We start from the raw sequence: 26859 nt of genomic DNA, 5'->3' as shown, positions 1-26859 counted from the left end.
ATAAAAACACGTACAATAACTAAATATACGTAAATAATTGTAATCAAATATCGTGATCACGGTGACATTTAATATAAATATGCAATATTTCGAACAAGATAGACTTCTTTGACCATAATATTTGAATTTCGATCCAATAAATAATTATGAATGTTCGGTAACCATAGAAATTAGTAATCGGGTTTTGGTAAAATGTAAAGTTCATTGAACATTACAGTTATTTTTCTATTAAACTAATATAAATAGTTTATGGAGATCAATATGAACGTATCTGAGAATTCCAAGGAGTATATAGAAAAGAAACGAGAAGAGCTACGAATATTCTTTAAAGATGGAAATTTTTCAAAGGAAGTTTTGGAAAGAATTATCGACAATGAATTGAAACCTTTACAAAATAGAAGGGACGAAAATCAGCCTTACATTTCAGCTTCCGCAGACGGAGAGATAAAGTCTGAATACGAAGTGTTGACTGGTCAGCCGTTTACAGATATAACAGAATCCAGCACGCCATTAACGACGGAGGAGTTAAAGAAAATGATCGAAAGTAATCCTATAATCCGTGAAAAATCTCGACAAATTCAAATAGCAAGATCAAAAAGCGATAGCGGTGATATGTATGTTCCTTTAGATAAAATAAACTTACCAGATTACAAGCAAATGATGGATGAAATAAAATCAGCTAAAGGCGACGAAAAAATAATTAAAGATGCGAATTTCAGAAATATGCAAGCATTAGTAAATAGCGCTAATGCTTACGAAGCTTCTCTTGTTGATGCGAATAAGCCTTTAGTGAAAGAAACGGATGATGAAGCCTCCAATAGTGATAGCGAGTTCGAAGCAATTGACAAAGTAGTTACTGAGTACACTAACAAATCTTATGAAACAAGATTCCAAGAAACGAAAGAAATGTTGCTTGAACTAGCCGACAAACACGATAAGCTTGATTTGCATGGTAACAACGATAACGTAAGCGAACAAAAAATTAAACAATTAACAGAAGAATACAAAATCCTACAAGAATCTTCATCAGTTCTCCCTGATATCAAAAATCGTCGTAATATTTTTGAAGAGATTAAGGAAGAGTATTCTATAAATGCGGCAATGAATATCCCAATAGTGAACAATCCGATTAAATTAAAATCTTTCGAGGATAAGAAATCTAATTTGAGTTACATTAAACAAATGAAAAAAGATGAAGAAACCAATTTAGACGAAGTTTTTTCTAAAAACTTTGAAGGCAAACTCGTGGATACAACTAAAGTTTTAACTAATATAGATGCAATTTTAAGTGGGGAACCTGGTATTGGAGGAAATAAAGATAATTCTAAGTTATCACAGGATCAAAATTCTGCTGCCTCAGATCAGATGAAGGAAGAAGATAGCAACCAAGATGACGCTGCGAATAATGAGAGCTTAAACAATAATGAGCCAACTAATGACAATAATCAGTCATTCGATGATAGAATGGAGCAAACATTGCATAATGCTTTAGAATCCATACTTAATATTGGAGACGATGAAAACCGCGAAAACAAAGATTTAGAATTTAAAGAAATGAGAAATCTTGCACGAAATCTAGTAGAAGGAGCGGAAAATCTTAGTACTTTGATTAGATCAGATATAACCAATAAATTGAATAGCATGAATGAATTGTTAAATGATGTAAATGAAGCCCTTGAAAATTCTAGGAAGTCTAATATTTTGTACCAAAATCTTATAAACGACAGAAAGAGTATTCAGACATCTGATATTACAAAGGCACCAGAAGTTACCGAAAACAATGAAAATTTTAATAATAGGTTGAAATTATCAAGCGATTCCGTTAGTTTTTCCCAAATAGACGATATAAATACAGCTATAGTTGAGTTGAATCAAGAGATTAACTGTCATGAAGAGAGGGTCAATAAAAGTCAAATAGCATACGAAACACGACAAAAAGAATGCAATGAATTCATGAAAGAAGTTGACAAAGTACTGGCAAAGTCACACAGAGTTCTTCATCCATTAGAACATTCTGGTACAACAACATTAAAAGAACACGTAGAAAATCTTAACAAAGAATCACGAGATTTACCTCAATTTGAGAAACAAGAAGTAGAAAGAAATAAACGTATCGATGGTCTCCTTTTTGATATAAAAGACAAAATGAAACACAATAAAGAAGTCTTAAGATTGGCTGACAAATTACTCAATAGAGGTGATACAAAATACAAGACATTTGGTGAAGGTTCCATTACAACAGAGAAAGTTGATACAAAAGCTCAAGGAGATTACAAAAACAGAAACGATGAATTAGTTACTTTAAAAAAGGATTCTAATATTTCTGAAGTTCCCACGAAAATGAATACGACAGGTAAGAACATTTCATCTTGTTTTTAGCAGTTTCTTCTGTGTATACGTCTAAATGTTTTGTATGATTTTATGCAGTTTCATCAAGAATACGTGAATATGAACAGAGAAAGAAGGATGCGACAGAAGAAAGGCGACAGAAGCAACGAGAATTTCAAGAAAAGCTGGATAGAGAAAAAGAGGAAGCGAACAGAGGTCCGCGGATGACGAAAGAGTTTATAAAAAACCACTGCAAACAGCACAAACTGTACTGCACTCCACATCTTAATGATATTTTATATCTTCACTTCAAGGTCAGCTCGTTTTACAAACAACATTTTAAGTCAGAATTCATATTCACCAGATCTTGTATAAGCAATGACCTATTCACCACTAAAATTATAACATTCGTAAAATTTCGAATTCCAGGGCTTTGCCAAGATTGAAAATCTCGAGGAATACACCGGTTTGAAATGCATATTCCTAGAAAATAACGGTATTCAAAGGATCGAAGGTCTGGACATGCAGGCCGAACTGAAATGTCTCTACCTACACTATAATGTTGTCAGGAAGATTGAGAACTTACAGGGCTGTCCGAAACTGGACACTTTGAACTTGGACCACAACTTTGTGACATGCATAGAGAATCTGGATGTGGTTCCCGACTTGCACACTTTGAGTATCGCTCATAATATGCTCACCACTGTAGGTAAGAGTCAAATCTTGCATTTGTGTTTGATATTGTCGTATTAATTAGTCTCTCATGGAATAGTCAGAATTTGGTAATGTATGTCTTAATGCTTTAGGTGATCTCCAGCATTTAGCGACTTGCAAGAACCTCTCTGTATTGGATCTCTCGCACAATCGACTGGAAGATCCACTAATTGTTGATGTCTTAGCTGACATGGTAGTTCTAAAAGGTATACATTTTCTTCTACTAAAATTTTGAAAATTAAAGTAAATATAAACGAGTGTTTTAATGTTGTCAGTTCTGGTACTAACGGGTAACCCAGTGGTGCGAAACATACCGGCATATAGAAAGACTCTGACGCTGCGTTTGAAGGAACTGCTGAATCTAGACAATAGACCGGTCTTCCCGCGTGACCGCGCCTGCGCTGAGGCCTGGCAGCGTGGTGGAGTGCAGGAGGAGATCGCTGAGAGGAAACGGTTGGTGATTATAATCGTGGAAGTAGTAAATAGACGTTGTGGGTGATGGTCAATTATTATATTACAGTTGGATAGCAGCAGAACACGAGAAGACGATGAAGAGTGTTCGGTACCTGATCAAGATGCGAGAGGAGAAGAAAGCAGAACGGGAAGCTAAGGAAAAAGAAGAGCGGGAGAAACTCGGTCTTCCACCTCAAGTAATTACATAATAACTAATTAATGCTGCATATTTCAGACTGTAATCTATCTCTGTTCTAATTTTTATCCAGATCTGTTCAACTGTGCTAGGGTTATTTGGTAACAAAAATCCATACATCTATCCATCTAAACTTTCACGTTTAAAGTTCGGTAGAATTAAGTCCTGTAAAAGACTGTTACGTATTATAGGAAGAAGATGTACCACAGATTGAAGACGTTAAAGACAAAATTGAAGAAGGAACATCAGAGCAAGTCAATGTGAAGACTGTGGATGGCGTGGTAGAAGACATGCTGACTGGTTCCGAAGCCGAGTCTACTAGTGAGGACAGCGATAGTGACAGCAGCACTCATGATGAAGAAGAAAAAGGTACAGGCAGTAGACATAAACTGTAGACTTTTATTTTTAATATCAGCATCTCTCTGACCTTATGACACTATGGTCGGCGATCTTTTCTTATTAACATTCTTAATTTCTATCTTAATAGTTGTGTAATATAGCGATTCATAAACTCTTAAGTTCAAGGTCGACCTTTTTTCACAGCATTAGATTTGAAAAAAATTATAGAAAAATTTAATTCGTGTATATTTTATTACTAAATACTAAAATGAATAACCCACTGATAATTATTTAATAGATGCTCCAACATCGGAAATTCAATGGTCGCCTAACAGTCAGACACTAGTTCAAGAGATAGATACAAGGCAAGAAGATCCTCCGGTGCAGGGCGACTGCTGGGCTGGCTATACTGGTGATCTGAACAATGATAACAATGAGTAAGTTTTATGTAACAGCTACTATGCGATTAAATAGTTCAAATACTGTTACATATTATTATATAAACTCTGGGGACGGCACCGAATAGGTTAGAACCCGTCGGGGGCTTTTTCCCAAGTCAAGTGCTTAAGATAATATTCGCGATCTCGTGGCGCCTAGCAATATCATAGGAGCAAATATTATTATTATGCATCTTTGTTATTATGATTAATAAGTACTACTGTACTGTTCAAATATTTCTCACATTTTAAAAATTAATCGATTGATTTGTGACCAGCTAGGTTTCTTAATTAAAGTTTGTTTTTTACAGTAAATATTCTTCGGAACTAACCGCAATCAGTAATTTATTATTCAATCAAACTCCACGTAAAAGTAAATCTGCGACGGATAAAAATAAAATAAAAATAAAAGGTACGTATTTATGTTATTATTTCATCAATTTATTTTTTATTTAATGGTGATTTCTCTAAATACGGATTTATATTTTATAAATAAGTTGCGTTAAGTCGACGACAGATGGCGCTGAACAAAACTTCGAAAACGTGGAATGCGCTGTCATAATTCACAGTTCAATGTAGTCGTGGATTTGTTGGTACAAAGCGATTTAAGAATACGAATGAGAATGAAATCTCTATAAACTTTTTTTGGCGGGAAATTTCCAATTTGGATGAAATCCCTACATGTTAGACAATTTCGACTTCGTATAGAATTAATAATTGAATATATATATGAAGTACAGAATGAACTATTTGAAACTTTAACTCTTGTAATGTAGTTCAGTAAGTGTGCATAAAACTTAAGTTATGTAAAGGCAAAGCTTGGAATTTTCTTTGCAAAAAGTACATTTATGATAATAAAAATTTGAAGTACTTATAATAGTGTAATTTATGAGATATGACATCAAAAATGTATTAAAAAAATGATATTGTGGTAAACATAAATCTACGGGAAAGTAACGAAAAGTTAATTTTTAAAGTTTCATATTTTGCAAAGCCCCCCTTAAACGTCTTACTATTAGTCTTATCTTACTAATATTATAAATGCGAAAGTTAGGATGGATGAATGTTTGTTCGAAGTTATTACCAGAACGGCTAAACGGATTTCGATGAAATTTTTCATGGATGTATAACATAGTCTAGAAGAACACATAGGATACAAATTATGTTTTTTTTAGCTTTACTTTGAATAGTTATAACAGTGCTTATTATCATTTAATTATGTAGATACATTTTTTTTTAGATGAATTATGCGAAGATATTAAACTGACCAGAGAAGTTCCAACGACTATTGCAAAGAAACCATTAATTGAAATAATTGAAAGTGATATTAATAATAAAACAGATAAAGAAACATCAGAAGAAATTGAAAATGACCACAATTTGACTGCAAAACCATTACCTGTTGAAAACAATGTAAAGGTCTGCTCTAATGACAAAGAAAATAAGGGTTTAAAGAATATTATTATTCAAGAAATAAAGTATGGTGATACAGAGACTGCTATGGATAGTGATAGTAAAAATAATGGAGATAATTCAAAAAGCGATTGTGGAACTAAATCAAGTGATATTAAAGACACTGATAACATTGAAAATAAAGCAAATGATAAATCAAACGAAGAAGGAAATGTTACAGCAGTTGAAGAAACCGCGAATAAGACAGATAGAAGTAGGTATAATTAAAATCAGGTACAATATTTGTCAAAGTATTTTATCAGCTGACGTATTATTTAAAATTTCAGCACTGGAGCAAGGAGATGGAGTCTCGTTATTGAAGTATATCCGTGGCGCTGACAGCGACCTCTATGATGATGACGAGGACATGACGCCCAGCGCGGAGGACTTGGAGATCTTCGCCGAGCTGGAAAGAGAGCAGAAGGAGAGAGAAGCCAGGATCGCGAGAGGAGAACCCGCTGTTGACCCAATGGCGAGTACAAAGATAAATTTTAGTAAATGTTACATAAAATCTATATCAAAAAATTAAAGAACCCTACTGATTGTCACTCAGGGGGAGTCAATACTGGTTAAGTTGACATATCGGCTACAGAAAGTCACAATACGATTGACAAAGTTACAAAAATACATACATAAAATCAAACATACGCGCGAAAAACTTTACACTCTGCTGCAGAAGTTATACGACAAGGCGGTGATGGAGGAGTACCACAGAGCGCGGGAGTGCGTGCCGGCGCACCAGGTGCTGCCCGAGCACAAGACCAGCGTCACCATGTACCGACGCGACAACGCCTTCGACAGGATCGCCTTCAGCCAGCTCACCGCCGGCGACACTCCGGGTACTACCACCTCCTCCTCCTCCTCCTCCTCCTCATATCTCACAGTCGACACAATCGTCCATACTCTTCTTCTTTTGGATCACAATTCCTAACGATCTTCAGTCAAATATAGATAAGGTGGAAACAGGAAAATAACAAAATTGTACGCGCTAGAAATCTTTTCCTTGTCTGTCTAAAATAGAGCTCAACGTCAAAATTCGTTCTTTATTTTTAATCAATAAATAATAACTTAAGTTAAAGGATACTACAGAATAAATAAAATAGTAATAGATTCACGTTTGTACAGAAAAAGAAACCATAAATAAAAAATAATCATATATTTTTGGTTCAAAAATGTAAACTTTTTGTTGAAGACGAAAAGAAGGTGAAACTTACTATGGTGCCGGGCGCCATATTGTTCCAGTATGTGGACACTGAACTGCAGTATCAAATTGGCGAAGAAATTATTAATAAAGCAGGTAAAATTAAAAAATAACGTCTGTGACTACTAGACTGGAACCTGGAGCGAGGGTCCAGGGGACCACGATTTTTCTCCCTTATAGAGGTTTCTTTCTAAACCTAATTTGTTGCTTAACTAATTAATATAAAATAATTTTAGCGTCATCGGAAGATACTGTATCTATAAATTTGTCAAGTGAACATGATTCAGATAATGAAGACATACATTTACAAGAAGCTGAGAATACAAAGAGACCTGCAACAGCTCTCGCTAAAACTGATGAAGAGCAAAGCGTCGAGTCTGATTTTAAAGTAAACAAAGATAACGAAGCGTTTAAGGAAAAAGACAAAAACGTATTGAAATCTAACGAAAGTAAGAAATACAATATTTAGTAAAGTAATAGAATAATTTAAAAAAATGATAACAATAGGCTGTAGGTCCAGCGTGTACCGCACAGCATAGCCATGTGGAGCTGGTTTACATTCTGTGTTTACGTCTTCTTCAAAGTGTAAATCCCCATCCATCAATAGTCCCAAATTTTTCGCGTATTTTACTATTCCAATTTCTTGACCCGATATCGTGATTCTAGTAGACTGCCTGACAATAGCTTCACGTTTGTATTTATTTCGGAAAAGGAGATATTTAGATTTACAAGAATTTATGTTAAGAGAATTTCTCACACTTCATTTAGATTGCCTAGGTCCTGATTAATTTGCCTCCGTTTGTTATAAATCCTTTGGGCGGCATGACATGTATAGTTAGTCGTCAATCTATGTGATATCACCTGTTTAAAGACTAAAGCTTAATTGGGCTTATCGATGTATTAGGTCTTCAGTTTCCAGATAGGGCTTTAACTGTTCGCTCAAGATCTTTTCTATAACCTTGGAGAGTACCGACAGAATACTTATTAGCCTTAAGTTTTTCAATATTTTTACATGAGGTTGTTTAGGGATTGGCCTGGTTTATTTTACAGATGTAAATGGTGGTGTTGACTACAATGTGCTTCCTCCACCTCTAGCTTCGACTTCCTTAACGGCCGCGCTGTCTCCTGCTGACCGCGACCAGGCCAAGCAGGACATCATTGACACCATCAACTCCTATGATGATGATAGGTTCCCATCGCAAGGTACTTTGATGTAAATTTATTTTCGATTTTCATATAACGATTTTAACCAATTTTGGGTTTATTTCGGGTTTTATTTAGTTGGATCTGCTTACGTATTTAAAAGAGTCCTAAACATTTCTAAGAGTTGTAAACAGTTCTTTAGAAGATTTGATGTGGGGGTAAAGGGCGACCGAGGACCCCTGGGTTATAACACTGTATTCAATGTACGTTCAGGTACAAACTACGCGAACATGTCAGAGAACGCGGCTGTGGAGGAGCGCGTGGCTTCAGAGATCCTGGAGCGCACGCTGCGGCACGAGGAGCGCGAGTTCTACCGGCACCGGGAGGTGGTGACGAGCCGCGCCGGTAGTGTCGACAACAGGACCAATGCCATCATTGAACACATCTCTGATCATCTCGAACAGGAGTATACTGTCAGTGTACATTCTTAACGTACTTCACCAAGTTATCCTGGTGCTGACAAATTTTATAATTTACCATCAGTGAGCCCACCACGAATATTTGTGATAATCATTTGTATGAGATTTTTGGTGTACTTCACGCGCATAAATTTTAATACAAATTTTATCGATGACAATGCGATGACGATTGCTACAAATATTTGAGGACCCACAGTACAGCTTTTTATATTTTTAAACTAACATTCTACAATGTTAGTGTCCGTGGTTTTCTAATACCAAAATCGCCGTTTAAAGCATATTGTTATCTGTTTGGTCAAAGTTGCTCATTCCACAGTTGCCGGAGGTTTCCCACATCTTGGAGGTTCACATGGACGAAGCTGAAAGGCGATGGCGCGCGGGAGAGTTCATCCCGTACAGCCTGCAGGTCAGCCCTCCCGACTCTGAGGGGGAGGACAACGAGGTCACCCTCATACCCAGCCATGAATCTACGTTCGAAGACACGCTAACTGAAGATACGAAGGAAAGGGATGCAGTTAGAATACTAGAAGTCGATGAATCTATAGTTGAAGTTGACGAACAAAAATCTAATGTTTCTGAAAATGTTGATTTAAATGCAAAAATACAAGAGGAATCTGAAGATAAGTTTGAGGATTGTATTGATGTGGACGCGAACGTACAGACTGATGTACTCGGAGCAAACGAATTTGATCGATCTGAAGAAACTTTTACACTCGAAATGAAATTAGCATTAGGACAAGAACCTTAGGCACATTTTTTTTTAATTTTTGTTATTTGCAAGTGAATATTTTTGTTTTATGTTTATTACTTTACGTTCCATAAAATCTCAGTTTGCCGCAGTTATTAAGAGGTCGTTAATTTTGAATTTAAGTAAACATGAAATAACTGAAAGCGGCAGAAGGAATTATTTTAATTTTCAATAACCCATATCATGTCAACATTTAATGTTTTTTTTATTTGTGCAAGTGATGTGCTAATTAATTTTACTTTAATTATTTGATGTTAGTCATAAATACATACATTTTTATTTAAAAGTAACTTTATTTCCAATATCCTTATTATTATCAAGCTTTCTCTTCAGATTATATTTGAAAAAAAAAAGAAATAGAGAAATGAAACAACAAGTATAACAAACTAAAATATTTAATTAAATTCTGCAGGACATACGGATATTGCACCTAAAGGTACGTGTCCATTGTTCCGCGCCGGACGCACCGGACGCACGGAGTTAACGGATTTGCTCAAGTTCCCTTGCTACGTCATACCAAGCAAACTAAAATCCGTTGCGTGCCGTGCGTGCGGTGCGTTCGTAGCGGGACAATGGACATTTACCTTAATCAAATATTTCCACATAACAAAATATCTTTGTTCTACAAAAATAGTTCTCTCACACTCTATATACAATGAATATGTCAAATTTCTCACATACACTTTATTTACATTTATCATAAAAAAACGACAGATTATAAATTGATGTAGAAATATAACTTACATTTTAAATACAATCATACATTTCATAAAACACAAAAATATATTTGAAAATATTTAACATTTGATTTGTTTTTTTTTTTCAAAATAATGACTGCATTTCCAATGATTTTGTTCATTTAATTAATATTCATAAATTGTTCGACTTAATAATTGTATTTTTAGTGGAAATATAAAGAAATTATAAATATAATAAAAATCTTACTGCCACTAATATATTAACATTTACTTAACTTCTATAACAATAATTCTTCCATACATAATTCATACACAATTTTGTCATACAAAAACTTATAACACGACTTAAAAGTATTGATACTTTAAAATAAAATAAAAAAATTAGTCTTATTATAATTGGCTTCTCGTCCAATCATTTTGACTGCTAAAAAATTTAGCTGAAAAAGATATTTCAGCTGACAAAGTATGGAGTAGGAAACCATATTTTTAAAAGTTGTACTTTAAAAGTATTAGTAATAAATTTAGAATAATTGCATACTAACATTATTTACAATAATATTTATACAAATTGGCACAGATGTATATTAAATATTTTTTAAACATTAAAAAAAATATATATCATTATATTTTCTTGAAGATATGAATAAAAAAAGAATTCATTATTTAAATTTAGCATAACATTTTGTGATTATCACTGCACGTAATACAAAACCTCAAACTACTTTCTGTCTACATTGTATGACGGTGAGTCTGCACTCATGTGTTGGTACATACTGTCCCTTTCATTCTCGTTGATAAAACAAAGACAACCATATGTGTTACAAAGACAACCATATGTGTTACAAATATCACCGCATATCCTACGGTTATAAAGTCTTCAAACTTCCATGTAATATTATTACATATAAATTAAAAGCAATAAAAGAAAGTTGTAATAAATATTTCTAGTGGATATGTTAGTTTTAATAATTATAAATAAACTATGATCAAGACTGTGTAGTCCTTCTATAATATGGATAATTTCCAAAAATATTTTTACAAATATTTAAATGACTAAAAGAATTCATTTTACTTTTAAAAATTAATTATAAAAAAAATATTATAAAAAGATTGTTTTTTTTTTGTTTAAAAAATACGAATAGTGAGGTATTTTAGTTGTTTTTACATAATCCATTTGAAATGACTACGACAACTCACATCTATTAAATATCTATAATAATTAATTTTGTACAAAGATAAAAGTACGTAACGAAACGTAAATTTACTTTTTAACTAGTTGATTAATTAAACAATTTAGTCAAATAGTTGAATGAGAAACGGTTGAAACATAATTTAGTTGTTAGTTGAAACAAGGGTAATTCTGGTGTAGTGTTTGTTGCGCAGCTGAGAGACGAGATATGTCTGGTTACTTCTGACATCAAGCGTCGTGTTGCTTCAAGTCGAATATCTCCATGAGCAGAGGTTCGATGGGGTTGACGTCGAGGTAGACGCCGGTGATCTCCTCGGCGAACTTCCTCAGCTCCAGGATCTTCTGGATGAGCTTGAGGAAGGTGGACTTTGCCTCGCAGCCAGGGTACACGCTCTCCAGGTAGCGACGCAGGAGATAGTAGTAGGAATTCTGTAAGGAGAGAGAACTGCAATTGTGTGTGGGGGAGGTGTAGGTGAGGTGGGAGGTGGTGGGATGTGTCACCTGCTCGAGTTTGATGACGTCGCGGTGCACGACCTTGGGCCTGTCGGGGGAGAAGAGCAGCACGGCGCACATGATGAGGATGAGGTGCTCGTCGGTGCGCCAGCGCGCGGCGAAGGAGCGGATGAAGGCCTCGTGGGAGCGGTACACGTCGCCCGGCGCCAGCTTCAGCACCTCAGTGCGGATGCTGCCGAACTGCTTCTGACTGTGCGGCAGCTGCTCACAGTCACATCTCATTACATATTTATTATTTCACTGAGACAGCGGTACTGTGATGCTGCACCTGTCTGTGATATGTGTCAAGTCAACCCGCAGTTTGACAGCGTGGTTATAGGTCCAGCCAATCACTTTATAGGGTAGGCTCGGAGCCGAGTAAATAGTGGTTTATATATGAGGCATAATAAACCTATATATATGTGGTTTGCACTATACTAGAAATACATAGAATTTGATTAGTGAAAAGATTGGGCTACATAATATACCTCTCATTTTACATTGATTAATATCTTCATATCTCTTCATTATTTTTTTTAATTTGTTCTTGCCAATGTCAGGAAGTTCTTTTAAAATAAGTTAATATACAATATATAATGTTGTAACATACCTTCCATTGATTCCTCTGTCCGTCATAAGTCATAGTACTGCGGAGCACCATCATCTCTATACAACCACCTTTCAGTAGTGCTACCTGAAATATTTATATAAATACATAACAAAAAATAAACATAAAAAAAACAAACATTTTATAAGAAACTAGATGTCGCCTGCAACTCTATCCGCACGGAATAAAAAAAACTTAACTAGTAGCTTATGTGTTCTTCTAGACCAGTCTTTCCCAAAGTGGGCGATAACGCCCCCTTGTGGGCGCTGCAGGTCTCAAGTTGCGGGTTATAGTAAAAATTTCCTTTACAATTCTCCGTTAATATACATATATAGGTCACAATAATTAATTAATTTAATTTGAAGTTATGGTGGTTTTTAAATATGTGAAAATATGGGGGCGCTAAAAAAAAATTATTCTCAAAGTTGGCATTAGACAATATAAGTTTGGGAACCATTGCACTACCCTATGATTTATGTCTATTTATAATTTCAGCAAGAACCATGCAGCCATCAAAATATTTGCATTTATAATATTAGCAAAATAGTAAGACTAGCTATCGCCCCCGACTCTATCCGCGCGGATTTAAAAAAAAATTAGAAATCTATGTGCTCTTCCAGACTATGTTCATCTGTGGAACATAAACATCTTAAAATTAAAAAAAAATTACAATGAAATTCTTTAACAGTAGTACCTGATCTTCTTCGCACATATTCTTGAAGGCGTTGATCTTCTTGGCCATCTTGATGAAGCGTCTGATGGCAACAGCAGTCAGGTTCATGATGGTGATCAGACGAGGGTCGTGTTTACCATCACCACTCTGAAAATACCAAGATTTTTTTTAAACACCAATCTTACTAATATTATAAATGCGAATGATTGGATAAATGGATGGACGTTTGTTAGTCTCTAGAACAGCTGCCTGGATCTCAATGAAATTTGTCATAGGTGTAGAATCATCATCATCATCAGCTCACTATACGAACCCTAAGTTAAGGGTGATTAGACCATAGTCAACCATGTGGCCAAGTGCGGGTTGGTTGACTTCTCACATATCTTTGAATTTCTTCTCAGATATGTGCAGGTTGCATCACGATGTTTTCCTTCACCGTAAGAACGTCGGATAAATGAACATATGTAAATCGGAAATCGAAAAACACATTGGTACATGGCTGGATTCGAACCCAGTACCTGCAGACAAGTCAAGTGCTTGACCCCTGAGCCACCGACGCTCACCGGTGTAGAATACAGGTTACTAATTTAGTTCCGCGGGACGACACATAGCAGTCAATAGTTTAAAAGTGTGGACAGTCTGATGTAAAGGTCATGGGTTCGACTCACACCATTCTACTAATTACAAAGTTAGCTACTTACTAGTTTTTCTAGATCAAATGTAGTGTCAATATAATATATTTGTTCGAAACTTCATTCATAAATAGTCTTTATGGAATTAAATAGTAAAAAACATACATCCATCCAAACTTCTAGATGTCCAATTTTACTAAAAGGAATAATCTACTCATATTTAATTAAAAAGAAAACACAGACGCATTGAGAACCTCCTTCTTGTTAAAGTCGGTTAAAAAACGTTAGTTGTTAATAATTTGAAAATTGAACACAAGCGTACAATCAAGGTAACGAAAAATAATCTTTATTAGCTAGTACATAAGGTTTAAAATATTTACCTTGAGTCCAGCTGTAGCGGCCGTGTCTCCTATCAACTGTGATATATCGTCATCAATGGGCGCGTGCAGAGCTTTGTTCGCTACGATCAGTTCATTCAACTTTGCGCGCTCCACCTATTGTAATAGAGAACATATTCCTTTAAACAATGTTATAATTAATAATTCCCCAAGGTTACGAAAATACGTAATACGAGGAAATTTGGAACAAATTATGATGTATTTTGTTAGTAATAAATAAATTAATAAGCGTCATACAGTGTTGCCATCACATTTTCTTAATGCGAATGTTTATATGGATGAATGTTTGTTTAAATATATCTCCAGAACGGCAGAATCTGTCATAGATGTAGAACATAGTCTGGAAGAACACATAGGCTACTATTTATGTTTTTTTTAATTCCGCGTGGACGGAGTCGCTAGTACGTTTATAATCAATATATTTTGTACGAATTCATCATTCTTTTTGGCAATACTCTAGAATGATTTGAGAGTTGGTAATCATCGTCTTGGCGGGGGTCACTGACAATTTCCATCACATAAAATGTGAATTTATAAAAAAAAATTGCCTTCTTCAATGCAATTAAATTTAATAAAAAGTAACTAAGTAATATTAACTAAAGTTTTAATATAATATAAATGTTAGGGTAAATAACTCTATATGTATACCTCATTAAGTTCCCGAGATGATCCGCTGCAAGAGTTGACAGATGAATATGCTTCAAACTCTAACTTTATTGCTTCACACAATATTGATTCCATTGAATTTGGCTCTATCCTGCAAAGAAAACATACAATTTATAATAAATTGCTTTAAAATATTCACATAAAAACATAGTTTAAGGGTTGAATACATATTTTAAAACAAGTATTTTTACAGTGGAAACCCATAGAATAAACTCACCGTGGTATTTATACAACAACATAAACTACATACCCACAACATAACTCACACCTTTAACCCAGAAGGGTAGACAGAGACCAAGGACTGCCATTTGGCATGGTCCTGACACACCTCTCTTGTCTTCAACATTCATACATCTATACATACATACATAAGGTTTTCGGTTCTTGTTATACCCTTCTTGAATATTGCATCAATCTGGACGGTAAAAGTCCATCTGAAATAAACCCGTTTATTTTTTATTCCATTAGCTAGTATATACCTTTCTACGTCTTGCAGGATGTCTCTTGCTTTATTAACATCAGGGTTGGTGCTGGTGGATGGTATTTCTTCACAAATGTGCTGTTGATTCACTTCCTTTGGATACGCTGCTGCTTCTCCATTTGTTAATATTGATCTGAAATTGTATTAACACAGTTCTTTTTAATTATCAGAAAAAATAGGTAATGCGGTATTCATATAAGAAGTTATATGTTAAGACATTGTCTTTTTTACTCAACAACAAATTTTATGTGATTTGTTTTTGTTAAACAATTATTGATTTTTGTTTTATATTATTATGTTTTAAATTATAGTATTTTAAAATTTATTATATACTGATAAATAGAAGTGAAAAGTGACTTTATTTAATTAGCTTTTAATATAAATTTTGTATTGTAAATAACAATACTGGCGGAAATATACCACAAAAGAGGCTTCCAGAGGCAACATTTGCTGGGTTAAAAAGCCTATGAGCCTATGAGGCTCCTATCTCTTAGAGAGATAGGAGCCATTGTCATCTCTGTGTTGAATGTTAAAAAAACTAACCTGATAGTATTTTGTTTAGGCGGGTCAGGATACATGGTTTCCACACTATCACACACATATGGGTCCACTGTTGATTGCTCATAGAATCCACGGTTTATAACAGTCTTCTCATCAATGGGATACACTTTAATTGTATACGGCACTTCCGTACTTTGCACTGGCACATATTGATGGTATACAGGGGGAGAGTTTATTGAGTTATCTAAGTCATTATTCAACGGTGACTGCACTGTACTGTTTGGACTGCATGTTGTACTGTTTAAGACATCATACTGTACTATGGAGGGGTCTGGCACTAAGTTTCCATAGTGTGTATTATTCAAAACACTCTCTTCATCACGTTTAAAGTTCTTTGAACTAGTTACAGTATCTTCTGTGTCACTTATCTGACGCTTCTTTGCTCTGTTTTCTTCGATTTTCCTCCTCTTCTCAGCTTTATCCTCATCGGACATTATAAATTCTTTCACCATACCTACTGCTAAACACTTTTCCAATCGACATTTCTGACAGAACCGACGCGTAACTACATTAATTTCACAATTATTAGCAAATGGACACTTAAACTCCTTAGTAGCTAACGCATTGCGTCTAAAAAATGCTTTGCAACTCTCGCAAGATATTGCATTAAAGTTGTAACCCAACGCCTTATCTCCGCAAACGAGACAAATTTTTTGAAGATTTATAGTTGACTCTTTCTTCTGGGCGGTAGAATCTTCTACAGTTTTACCACTATCAACACTATTGTCCATTTTAACGATAAACTATGGACAAACTAATAAAGTAATGTTAAAAAGTTTGATTTTTAGCTTTCTATTTGATTCATGCATCGTGTGATACATGAAAGTGATTAACTTCTGATGTACGATTTACAAAAACTGTTGTTAAGGCCAGATAACGCGATAATTCGCTAAAATTAAAGATAAATAAAAGGGCGAATGATACACATTGTATTGATGACTAATGTCAAATTGTCAAAACAATGTTGCCGCTTTACAAATTTTACAATGCATTGTTGATGTTTTTATTCGTTACGAATGCTACCTGCATGGGTGTAGCGTGCATAAAAAAGGAGCAAAAGCCAATATATAAGAAGAAAAATAGAGTTTTGGATATTAAAACACAACTGTAAAGGCGGAGGAATATTTTGTAGATGTGGACCTTTAGGTTACCATTCCTAGGCATTCCTAGATAGATTTACCTAAGATCACATTAGTGTTTGCATGAAATGCATGAAGGATTGCAATCAGTCGAGATCAAGCACAATCGTATCTGAAACACATTGTACCTGCCCCTTTCTATTCTCGTATCTCGAGCGTAAATTGTAATTTTTGGCCGAATTTCAAAAGGGTAAAAAACCTTTCGAAATTCGAAATCAGCCTAAATAGCTTGATTATCGGTTAGCCACGTTCTTGCATAATAAAATAATGTACGAATTATAAGACGTTTTTTATAATAATCTTGAGTTTTTGTGAATAAAAACATAAAAAGTCTATTCAGCCAGCATTGAAATGCTAACAATAGCAAGACGTGATTTAATTGCTGTAAAAACAAAACATTGTTTCAATTAATATTTTATTTAGTTCACAAACGATATTAAGGAAGAACTGTATTTGCAACGCTAGCAAAATAACGAGCATGTCGCAGTTAGAGGTACAATATAAACAAACTGTTAAACGACTAATAAGTAAAATTATGAAAAGGGGTGGAGGCAATATCTAGTTACGATACAATTTTGACACACTTCTTTGCCGTGCTACTAAACATTGTTAGGCATATCTGTCGTTTTCAAAATGAAGAACATACTATGTTGTGCTTACGCTACTTATAAGTTTACTTTGTAAAATGAGTTAGATATTATTTGACTATGAAAACAGTGTGTACATGTAAACATGAATTTAAGACACTTTATGAAATGTCTTATTTAAAAATTTGTCTGCAGCATAATGTTGACCTTGTCGTTTCAAAGTTAATATTAACGAGCACGTATACAATTCATTACATTTCTAATAAGCAAACACATTAGTGACATTTTTAATATTTTTAAAACTTTTAATAATTTCTTATTTCTCCATGGATGCTGTAAAAAAATATGTAATAATTATTAAAATACTATCATTATTGCCTCGATTTAGTTGTTATATTTATAATGTTCAGATAGACACAGAGCAGCATGTTAATTTGATTGATGCAAAGTTTTTAAGTTTCACCGTTGATCCCAAATATCTCTTCGGTGCCAGTGACAAATATAACAAGTAAGTATTTTTATTTTTTTTTACAGACTGCTTACATGCAGCCACTACTTCTCCACTTAATAAAGGAAAAAATTTAAATTCTTCCGAATTAAGTTTTTATTTTAATTCCAAGGATTATTCATTCCTCAGAATTTTTTTTTGTGAAGGGTGAAGATATGTTTTATACAGAAATTTTGGGGTCAGAAACCCTCGGTAAATAGATTTTTTTTTTGTTTTAGTAAACACTGTTTTTGCATGGCGTCATCATTAACTCCTGCATATCTACGAATAGCTGGACCATCCACCTCTCATATAACATTTACCAACTCTACGATATCCATTCAAGGTCCACAAACAACCATTAATAAAGAGGACTATAGACGAAAATATCATTCACTCTCTACCAATGTAAAAGACCGAACGAATGAACCGTTATCTATGAGTCATAAACAATGGGGCAAGTTTGTACATTGGGCTAAAAAGACCGGATTTGACTTAGTTTTAGCTTTAAACAATGAAATGAAAACGGCTTCCGGTATGTGGGATACTAATTCTGCTTTGAAGACAATGACTGTGAATGAAAAGGTCAAAGTCGGTGATATTTATTGGCAACTAGGTTATGGTAAGTTTCAATTTTATTATGGAGAATAAAAATCTCTTATATTGTATGTACTAAAAACTGTTCTAGTTGTCGCCTGACACTCTATCCGTGCGGAATTAAAAAAAAATCTTGATTAGTAGCTTATGTCTTCTTCCAGACTATGTTCTACATCTATGCCAAATTTCAGCGAGATTTACCATGTAACTAACATCCATCCATCCGTCCAAACTTTCCAATTTATATTACTAAGATTACTGTCTAAGTATAAGGCCTTTATATTGTGAACTTTTGTACTTCAACTTATTTACTAGAATGCGCAAACCAGTCGATCGAAGAGTACATCAATGATTTGGAGACTCTCCGCGTGATGGTGGAGACCTTCTCCCCTGCAGCATCAGCGTCGTGGAAGGTGGTGGCGGGAGACATCGCGCCCTGCCTACACCCGGACTCCCAGAGTGACTTCAAGGACTTTGTCACTCTCTCTAATGATATGTTGGACGCAATATTTCTTAACGGGTATGGTTACATAAAAGTTATATTTTTACGAAGAAATAATCCTTAAATTTTTTTATCGGTTGATAAGGTAAATGAATAAATCGGTATTAAATACAAACATTATTTAATGTTACAATTATTCGAGCGCAGATCGGAACGTGAGATTGTAGTACGCGATACTAGCGCCACTCTGACTTTCTCACGAAAATATTGATTTTTTCCGACTGCTTCCGACGATTATTGGTATCTGTAGGGGTGAAACTTTTGTTTTAGTAATTCATCAGCTCAGCAACTAGAGAAGATGTCAGAGATGGATCGTGTGCAGCTGCTGCGTGTACTTAGCAGAAGCGCCACACCGCTGTGGCTGACAGAGCAAGTGCTTTGGCGCGGGCAACTTCAGCGCGCGGCGGACTGGGTGGCCAGCCTGGGGTACGCTGCCAGGAATGGGTTCTCTATTCACTTTAGAGAACTATTGGAAGAGGAGTTGCATGAGCCCACATTGGTAAGATATACTCATGATTTTTTATTACTTTTTAACCGACTTCAAAAAGGTGGCGTTTCTCAATTCGCCTATATGTTTTTTTTGTCCAGTTTTTAAACAAATAAAGTTGTTAAAAAAACATTTAATTGTAGAGTTTTTACATGGCGCTCATCTACAAGAACTTAGTGGGTGAACGTGTGCTCAACGTCAACATGACGGTGTCTCAAGCAACTTTATTCGCTCACTGTACATCGCTGCGTCAGCAACCAGTGTCCGGGGCCATCACTCTTTATGGAGCTAACATGGACGATGAACCGGCGAGATTCTCACTTAAATTATCTAAGAGAGAAGACGGTGGCGACATCATGCAGTTTATATTCGCTCATGATAGTAACGGGTAAGTTTTAATTGACATTCTTGATTCTTTTAATAAGCTTATATATTTTTATAATGTATCGTTTCGTCACAGGAACATAGTGGTGAATGGACGAGCTATGTATTTAGAAGGAGACATTCGTCCTGTGGTCAAACGTGTTAGACCTTACAAAACACTGCTGATTAATCTTCCACCAAAATCTTTTGGCTTTTGGGTGCTGGCCAATACTAAAGTAGAGGCTTGTATTTACAAAGATGTCAATAAAGAGATAACCGAAGATTTATTAATTGATAAGGATGAAATAAACAAAGAAAATGCTATTAAATTTAGAAGATCACTAAGAAATAAGCGCGATGTCGTTGATTTAGACAAATCTCTTGATATTTCCGATGAAAATTACTCAATCACGGAGTTTGAAGTAAATAACACAATGATTAATTTACGCAAACAGATAAATAATTTAAATGAAGAATTAAAAAACTTTCATGAATATTTGATCACTAAAAATGATAAAAACAAACTGGAATTACCAATTAGATTTAAACGACAATCGGATTATAAAGAAAATTCACAAAAAAATAATAGAAAAGGTCTGAAATCGAAGTTTCATAGAAATGAACGTGACAGATTTGATTTGAAATCAAATTTTTTGGATAAATTAATAGCATTTAAGAACGAAAAATTATCAAAAATAAACAAGATTAGGATTAATAGAAAGAATTTTAAACGATCTAATAAAGTAGATTCTGCAGAATATGACGAATTAAATGAAGACGGTAGAAAAAGAAAACGTCGAAGTGTCAATGAAAAAACAATAAAAAGCATTGAAAATTGTAAAATAAAAAAAGAGAAAAATTTATACAAGACAATGGAGAATGACATTGATATTGATGATAATTATTATCCTGGCGATGTATTAAATAAATTAAAAGGTAGTTTACATTTGCAATTTAAACCACAAGAGGAAAATCTTGATAAAACTGAAACAGATTTTAATGAATTAACATTGAAAACGAAGTTGTCGGAAGATGGCGCTGTTATTAATATCAGTGAGAAAGCAAATCAGGGACTGCTCAGATCCACGTTTGAGGATTTAATTAATATGTTATCAGATTTTAACAAACAATTGAATAGATTTTGGAGCGTATTTACTGTATTGGAATAATTTTCATTATGATTAATGACTGTTTGTAAATATAAAGTTAAGTAATTAAAATTTTTACATTTATAATTTATGCCTAATATTCATTTTTGTTGTATTCTTGTCTCCAACAGTCGTGCAATTTATTTCATAATTGAAAAAAAAAAACCAGCTGATCAGTTTCCTTATTAAAGGGGCCTTTGCTTTTAAGGTTTGTATAAAATAAAACAACAGCGTGGTGGTACAATGTAATTTATTTATTATTTAACAACATGGTAGATACACCACTTTCACATTCACAGATGTTCACATGAAAATGGCTACCTCTAAACTTTTGTACGTAACTAATAGGGACGATTAAATAAATTTAACAATGCATTGCAACATTACAGATAAACAAATATGCAGCCCAAGCCTACCTTATATCTACACGAGTGACGGGTGACAAAATCGAACTAATACGTATTGAGATAAAAGTCATTATCGTATGGCAGTTCTCTGACAGCCTGAAATACCGCGAACCGAACTATTAATAACCATCAATAACAAGGTTTCACAAAAGCTCAATCTGATTTAATTATCTAAAAACATTTTTAACAATAACTTTTTTCGTTTCTCATCCGTTACTCTAAGTTAATGTTATCATGGTTTATCTACTAACCTTTATAATAACAATACAACACATGAACCACGTTCATATCTGAATTTATTTGTTTTTTTTTTTCAAAATTGTTTTACACATTTCATTAAATTTCAGTAAACTTGCAATTATTAACACTAGATGTCACTAATATTAAAAACTAACTTACCAAAATGTGGCCTCTGACTACCCTAGTGGAATTCCGTCGGCCGGGGAACAACCTTCTTACACGTTCCATATAACTACAGAATCGTGAACATACAATTTATAACCATCCCCGGCCGTGCCAACATATAACGACAACATCTTTATGAAAATGGCGCACCTTTTAAACACAATAGAAAAATTCAAACATAGTGTGGTAAGATGCGTAAAAATCATTCCAAAAAGAGCAAAAATTATCGGTATTCTGTGGCACTTTCTTCTCAGTTCTTTTATAAAGCCTCTCCACACTATGATTGAAATATAAAATAACATCTTAAATACATTAAATAATGGCGTTATTTCGTGTAATGAAGCTCTTGTGTGTGGTTTGTGTCGTTGTCTCTGACATTTGTCTATTGCTGTATGTCAGCCGGTTTTAGTTATCTGTGCAGTTTGACATAACCTATAAATTATATCCGCCATTTATGAACTGCGTAATTGTTGTTTTTCGGTTGATATGTTTCTTATGTTATAAGAACAATTAGTGAGGCATTATTTTTTTTTAAGTATTCATTGGCGTATTTATTTTCGTTGTGATTGACAGTCTCTATGTGGAATTTACTATTGCTTTTATGTTTCAATTAATTACATTATTTTTCAAATGAATCATATTTAAATTTATCTGTAAACGGTCCTAAAAAATCCATGAATAAATTTTGATTGTGGTTCTCGTATATATTATTATTTTGTTTTATTATATACTCTATATTCTGACATGTAATTTTTTTTTCCTAAAAATGAATAGTCGCTTATTAAAAATTAATCTGATTAGTGTAATCTATCAAATATTTAGTGCAACAATAAAACAGACTTTTTATCATCAAAGTTAACATCCTAACAAACCTATTCCTTACCGAAAGTTATTAAAATCGGTTTTTATATGTTTTTATTATTCCTACTTAATTACATTTCTCGATGTCTAACAATTGCTTATTCGGAGTTTTTAGTGACTTCAACAACATCCGAAAGATGTTACACGATACAGGTTAAACATTTGACTTATCAACAAGAATAACATTGAAATATATAGAAACAGATCGGAGCAGAATTAAGTTTACGTGGGAGAAGATAGGCAGGAGAAAGTAAAGAGGCGAAGTGACAATGCTAATAGATATAACTGAACATATGTAGATAATATATAAATAGACAACAAGAGCAGTAAATTACAATATTTAATTTACCCTGAGTACAAAGGTCATAAGATTAGTCAATCAACTGATTTTGCCTTTGGAGAAATTCTGAAATTGGTCGCGAGTCACTTAAGAACATTATCAATAATACTACGGCTGTGAATATAAATAATAATCAATATTTGCATATTTATTTATATATTATAATTTAATATTATATACTACACTACATATCTACCTTGTATAAACCTCTTTATAAATTCAATGTACCGGCCGATGGCTAACTCGGATTGCAGTGAGGAAGTTGTGATCGCAGAAAATGTAATGCAAAAATAGCAAGAAATAGTAAGTGCTTTTTGAAAATACTAATATAATTTTAACAATTTGATATCACCCAAATTCCGTAACGAATTGCGCAGTTAAGCAATCATTTACCTAAATACATATTTAACACTATACAGAGAACATTGAAAGCTTACATACAAGAAACTCGATAAAGCGCTTTACGTATCGAGTCAAAGTCTAATCGAGAGAAAACGACACCGAACACACACGCAAGAGCTAACTTACACTTAAATATAAACGCATGCACACACAGAAATATACAAAAATTACCATAAACAAGATTAGATTTTTAAATTAGTGACAATTAGCGGATTTAACATTGAAATTTTAACGCTATACCTAACCCTCGCTACGTACCAAAATAATTTTCTAATTCACTATAGCTACGTAAGTGAAAGTCAACAACGAAGATCGAAGTTATATAAGACGCTACTGATAGATTGAAGATAGTCGAAGAGAGAAAGGTTCTAGGGCAGCGTTCCATAGTGGTAGCATACGAGTAGACAGGACATAGGAAGAGATGAACCGTAGAGGCGACTTATTGGTCGTGTCGGAGATAACCGAGGGGTCCGGACTTACAACTATTATTGTTTACTTCGAACAACTACGAACAACAGTTTAGCTAGAAATGCCATGCACATATAACAGAGCTAACGCGTTATATATCGTAAACCTAAGCTAGACACGTACACGTACACGGTAAGAGTGAGAATACCTTAACGATAGATAAGGTGAAATGTTGAGATACGACGGACGGGTCGGAGGCCCAGAGAAGCGGCGCCCATCGCAAGAGATCGCGACCAAAAGAAATGCTCTGAACTGATTCCATACCAGGAGCTGTTTAAATATAATAGAATGTTTCCCAGATAAAATATTTTCAATCTTATCGCTCTGAAAATAGAATAGAATTCTGAATAGATCTGAAAGTATTGTTGCTTATTTACATGGATGTATATTGAATATATTGAGTCCGCGATATCATGAGGATAGATTTTTAATCGAAGAGCAAAATGAAAAAAAATAGGTTAAGAAGAGATGTTAAGCAAGCGTAGGTTACATAGCCGATAGTCGAAGAGATAAAGTAACACAAATGTAGGAGAAATACATGATGTGCTGATTATATTGTAGAAGTTTCTCGAAGTTCCGTCGCAGAAGTCTATGAGAGCGGAGGAAAGGTGAACATTTAGAATGACGTCACAAAGATAGTCGATGAGATATATTTATTTATTTAGTGAAGTTCAAAGATCAAAGAAGCTAAAGTGAAAAGTGTATCGGGTGTCGGGTTGGGGGCGGTCGAGCCGCGTCCCGCGCACTCCGATAGTTTTATTTATTTATATATCACAGCTTTTGACGATAACAAATCTTTTGCATTTGCAGCTTACATGTGGAGAAAAACGTTCGAACAAATACTTGCGAGCCTTCTTTCTGCGTTAGTCGTAGCAGTCTACAGCGCGACCGCGGCCACGTACGTTGTCTGTTTAAATCATTTCTGAACATACCATCGCACGAATCGCTCGAAAATTTCGCTCGCACGTACATTAACTTTATACCTAAGCATAAAACATCGATAAAACGTTAGATTGCGTTAACTACGCTACATTGTTACAACGGTAAAACAACAGCTCAAGTGTTATCTACAACCTTAACGCTTTAATCTAAATGAACATCAATCTTATCTTACAGACATGCAGGAACAAAAGTGAAGACTATTACGAGACGGAGAGGCATTCTTCGGCAACGGCCGGATGCCTGCTCCAAACGTTATCAATAACTATATTGCACCTATTTATATTTTCGATGTGGATATTAAGGCTAGGTTCATTACGGGTATTTACATCTAAACAAATTCACTGACACGATACCGACTAACACTGCAGAAGCACGCATGCAAAAGATTTAGAGGCAAAAGTCGGAGAGTTTGAAGTTGCAGAAGGAGAGACAGAAGAGGACAGACAGAGAGAGAGAGGTAGAGAGAGAGAGAGCGAAGAGCGTAAGCCACGCGTCTGTTTTACCGCGCGCGGTAAAACGTCTACATCGAGAGACACCAAGCTGAGAGGAATTTGGATGAAAACAAATATTTACGAGCGAATACATTGTTATTTCAATGTAAGTCGATTCCGAAGGCGAGAGACAGACGAGAGAAGGATGGTCTCGGTACAGTCAGACTACACGCGCGCTACCGACTTAATATATGTTACTTCTTCCATACTTTCATTAACATTCTAGTTGTAATTAAATTTATTTCCTCTTTACACTTAAATAACAATATATCACAAGCATCAACATATAAAAGTGGATCATTTGCCGTGACTTGAGCGGCGCGGCGGGGGCGAGTCCCGCTGATGCACTTTTCTGTGGCATTGAGGGTCGCTCTCCAACAATTTTTTTTCTATGAATGTATAAAAATATTATTGCTCATCATGAAGCACCAACGCGCCACTAGCTGACTACGTTTCCAAATAATTTAGAATTCGATCTCTCCTACAAAAATGTTTGAACGCGAATGATACGGTGTTGCCAAGGGGTTGTTCCGGTTGGGTTTGGGGGTTGTTCGGGGGTGGAATGTGGTGGGTGTGACGTAACAATCGGCCGAGCAGCAACATCATGTATTCGGGTATAATATTGTTATAACAAAGACGCAACAACTCCCGCTCACTGCATCACGCACTTGCTCTCGATCTGAGATTTCAATTCGTTCACTTGCGTTTCGATGGTATTTTTCAGTTCTGAAATCAAACAAAACATTATTATAATAATATTTTACTTATTTTTCTAATTTCAGATTTTGCCTATTCATAAACATTTGTTCAGAAAATCTGTTCAGTTAAAGATAAAAGTAACGCCCTGGGCGAAATTTTTACGACGCTATATTTTTTACAGGATTATGTGGGACTGCGAAATTCGCAGACTTATGGCGTCCCATTCTGTTCAGCGCCTTGGGCGGTTGCCCAACCGTGCCGTACCCTAGCATCGGCCCTGAACAGTACTATGTCAATTAAACTTTTATACTTTGGAACTGCTAGTGGAATTGGTAGTTAAACTTACTAGTGAACTCGTCCTGGTCCTCGAGCTCGGCCTCCGCAGCAAGCTCCTCGGGCGTCTTCTTCTTCCTCATGAGCGGATTGTCGGGCTCCGCCTGCTGCTGTTCCACCATCTCCTCCTTCTTGGGGATTTTGTACTGAAAACATATTTAGAACTGATTAGAAAACATCTACCTTCCCGTTCAGTGGAAACAAGTAGAACATTTTAGGGTCATACATACGACAAGTTTTGAAAGCAATTGGTTAGTAGTTATTAATCAAATATCTACGAAATCTTAAAGAGCGAATAAAAAACGTGTTGACAC

At 34.9% G+C, this 26859-nt stretch overlaps 4 protein-coding genes across 8 annotated transcripts in view; 2 read left to right on the top strand and 2 right to left on the bottom strand.

Annotated features, from left to right (window-relative positions):
• The first annotated feature begins 164 nt into the window (after positions 1–164).
• dtr (defective transmitter release) lies at positions 165–9715 on the top strand. The gene is made up of 17 exons (XM_013309811.1): positions 165–2353; positions 2428–2642; positions 2758–3037; positions 3135–3248; positions 3318–3495; positions 3563–3692; positions 3883–4060; positions 4329–4467; positions 4779–4879; positions 5708–6133; positions 6207–6391; positions 6596–6758; positions 7112–7216; positions 7357–7569; positions 8171–8323; positions 8537–8736; positions 9059–9715. The coding sequence occupies exons 1-17, from the start codon at positions 250–252 to the stop codon at positions 9488–9490; spliced, it is 5316 nt and encodes a 1771-aa protein (XP_013165265.1). The 5' UTR covers positions 165–249; the 3' UTR covers positions 9491–9715.
• A 1610-nt stretch (positions 9716–11325) lies between these two features.
• Hr96 (Nuclear hormone receptor HR96) lies at positions 11326–16829 on the bottom strand. The gene is made up of 8 exons (XM_013310287.1): positions 15870–16829; positions 15325–15459; positions 14828–14936; positions 14162–14275; positions 13171–13296; positions 12480–12563; positions 11879–12091; positions 11326–11806 (listed from the first exon to the last, which is right to left on the bottom strand). Exons 1-8 carry the CDS (start codon positions 16616–16618, stop codon positions 11606–11608), a joined length of 1731 nt encoding a protein of 576 aa, XP_013165741.1. The 5' UTR covers positions 16619–16829; the 3' UTR covers positions 11326–11605.
• Positions 16830–17939: 1110 nt separating this feature from the next.
• Positions 17940–21218, top strand: LOC106116071 (heparanase). The gene is made up of 8 exons (XM_013309810.1): positions 17940–18121; positions 18340–18446; positions 18516–18722; positions 19013–19217; positions 19470–19698; positions 19830–20074; positions 20147–20357; positions 20919–21218. The coding sequence occupies exons 1-8, from the start codon at positions 17940–17942 to the stop codon at positions 21216–21218; spliced, it is 1686 nt and encodes a 561-aa protein (XP_013165264.1).
• A 212-nt stretch (positions 21219–21430) lies between these two features.
• cpx (synaptic transmission protein complexin) overlaps positions 21431–26859 on the bottom strand; it is a 127911-nt gene continuing 122482 nt past the window's right edge. For all 5 annotated transcript variants that reach the window (XM_013310111.1, XM_013310112.1, XM_013310110.1 and 2 more), the window contains 2 exons: positions 26559–26691; positions 21431–26239 (listed from right to left, as the gene is read on the bottom strand). In XM_013310111.1, coding sequence (XP_013165565.1) covers positions 26166–26239; positions 26559–26691 — 207 coding nt within the window. In that variant the 3' untranslated portion in view covers positions 21431–26165. The remainder of the gene's footprint in view (positions 26240–26558; positions 26692–26859) is intronic.

This window comes from Papilio xuthus, unplaced genomic scaffold (assembly GCF_000836235.2).
Source record: "Papilio xuthus unplaced genomic scaffold, Pxut_1.1 DF827756.1, whole genome shotgun sequence".
NCBI lineage: Eukaryota > Metazoa > Arthropoda > Insecta > Lepidoptera > Papilionidae > Papilio > Papilio xuthus.
The sequence above is the reverse complement of the archived record's forward strand: the minus strand, read 5'-3'. Positions and strand labels throughout refer to the sequence as shown.

Bases quoted from the DNA above. Each gene is read 5' to 3' on its own strand.
- dtr (XM_013309811.1), top strand. From the start codon at position 250: ATGGAGATCAATATGAACGTATCTGAGAATTCCAAGGAGTATATAGAA. The intron at 2,354-2,427 runs GTAAGAACATTT...GATTTTATGCAG, and splicing joins CACGAAAATGAATACGACAG to TTTCATCAAGAATACGTGAA. The intron at 7,217-7,356 runs GTAAAATTAAAA...AAATAATTTTAG, and splicing joins AGAAATTATTAATAAAGCAG to CGTCATCGGAAGATACTGTA.
- LOC106116071 (XM_013309810.1), top strand. From the start codon at position 17,940: ATGGATGCTGTAAAAAAATATGTAATAATTATTAAAATACTATCATTA. The intron at 18,122-18,339 runs GTAAGTATTTTT...TTTTTGTTTTAG, and splicing joins GCCAGTGACAAATATAACAA to TAAACACTGTTTTTGCATGG. The intron at 20,075-20,146 runs GTAAGTTTTAAT...GTTTCGTCACAG, and splicing joins TTCGCTCATGATAGTAACGG to GAACATAGTGGTGAATGGAC.
- Hr96 (XM_013310287.1), bottom strand. From the start codon at position 16,618: ATGGACAATAGTGTTGATAGTGGTAAAACTGTAGAAGATTCTACCGCC. The intron at 14,937-15,324 runs GTATATACTAGC...TTTTCTTTGCAG, and splicing joins ATCCTGCAAGACGTAGAAAG to GATAGAGCCAAATTCAATGG. The intron at 12,092-12,479 runs GTATGTTACAAC...GACTGTGAGCAG, and splicing joins GACAGAGGAATCAATGGAAG to CTGCCGCACAGTCAGAAGCA.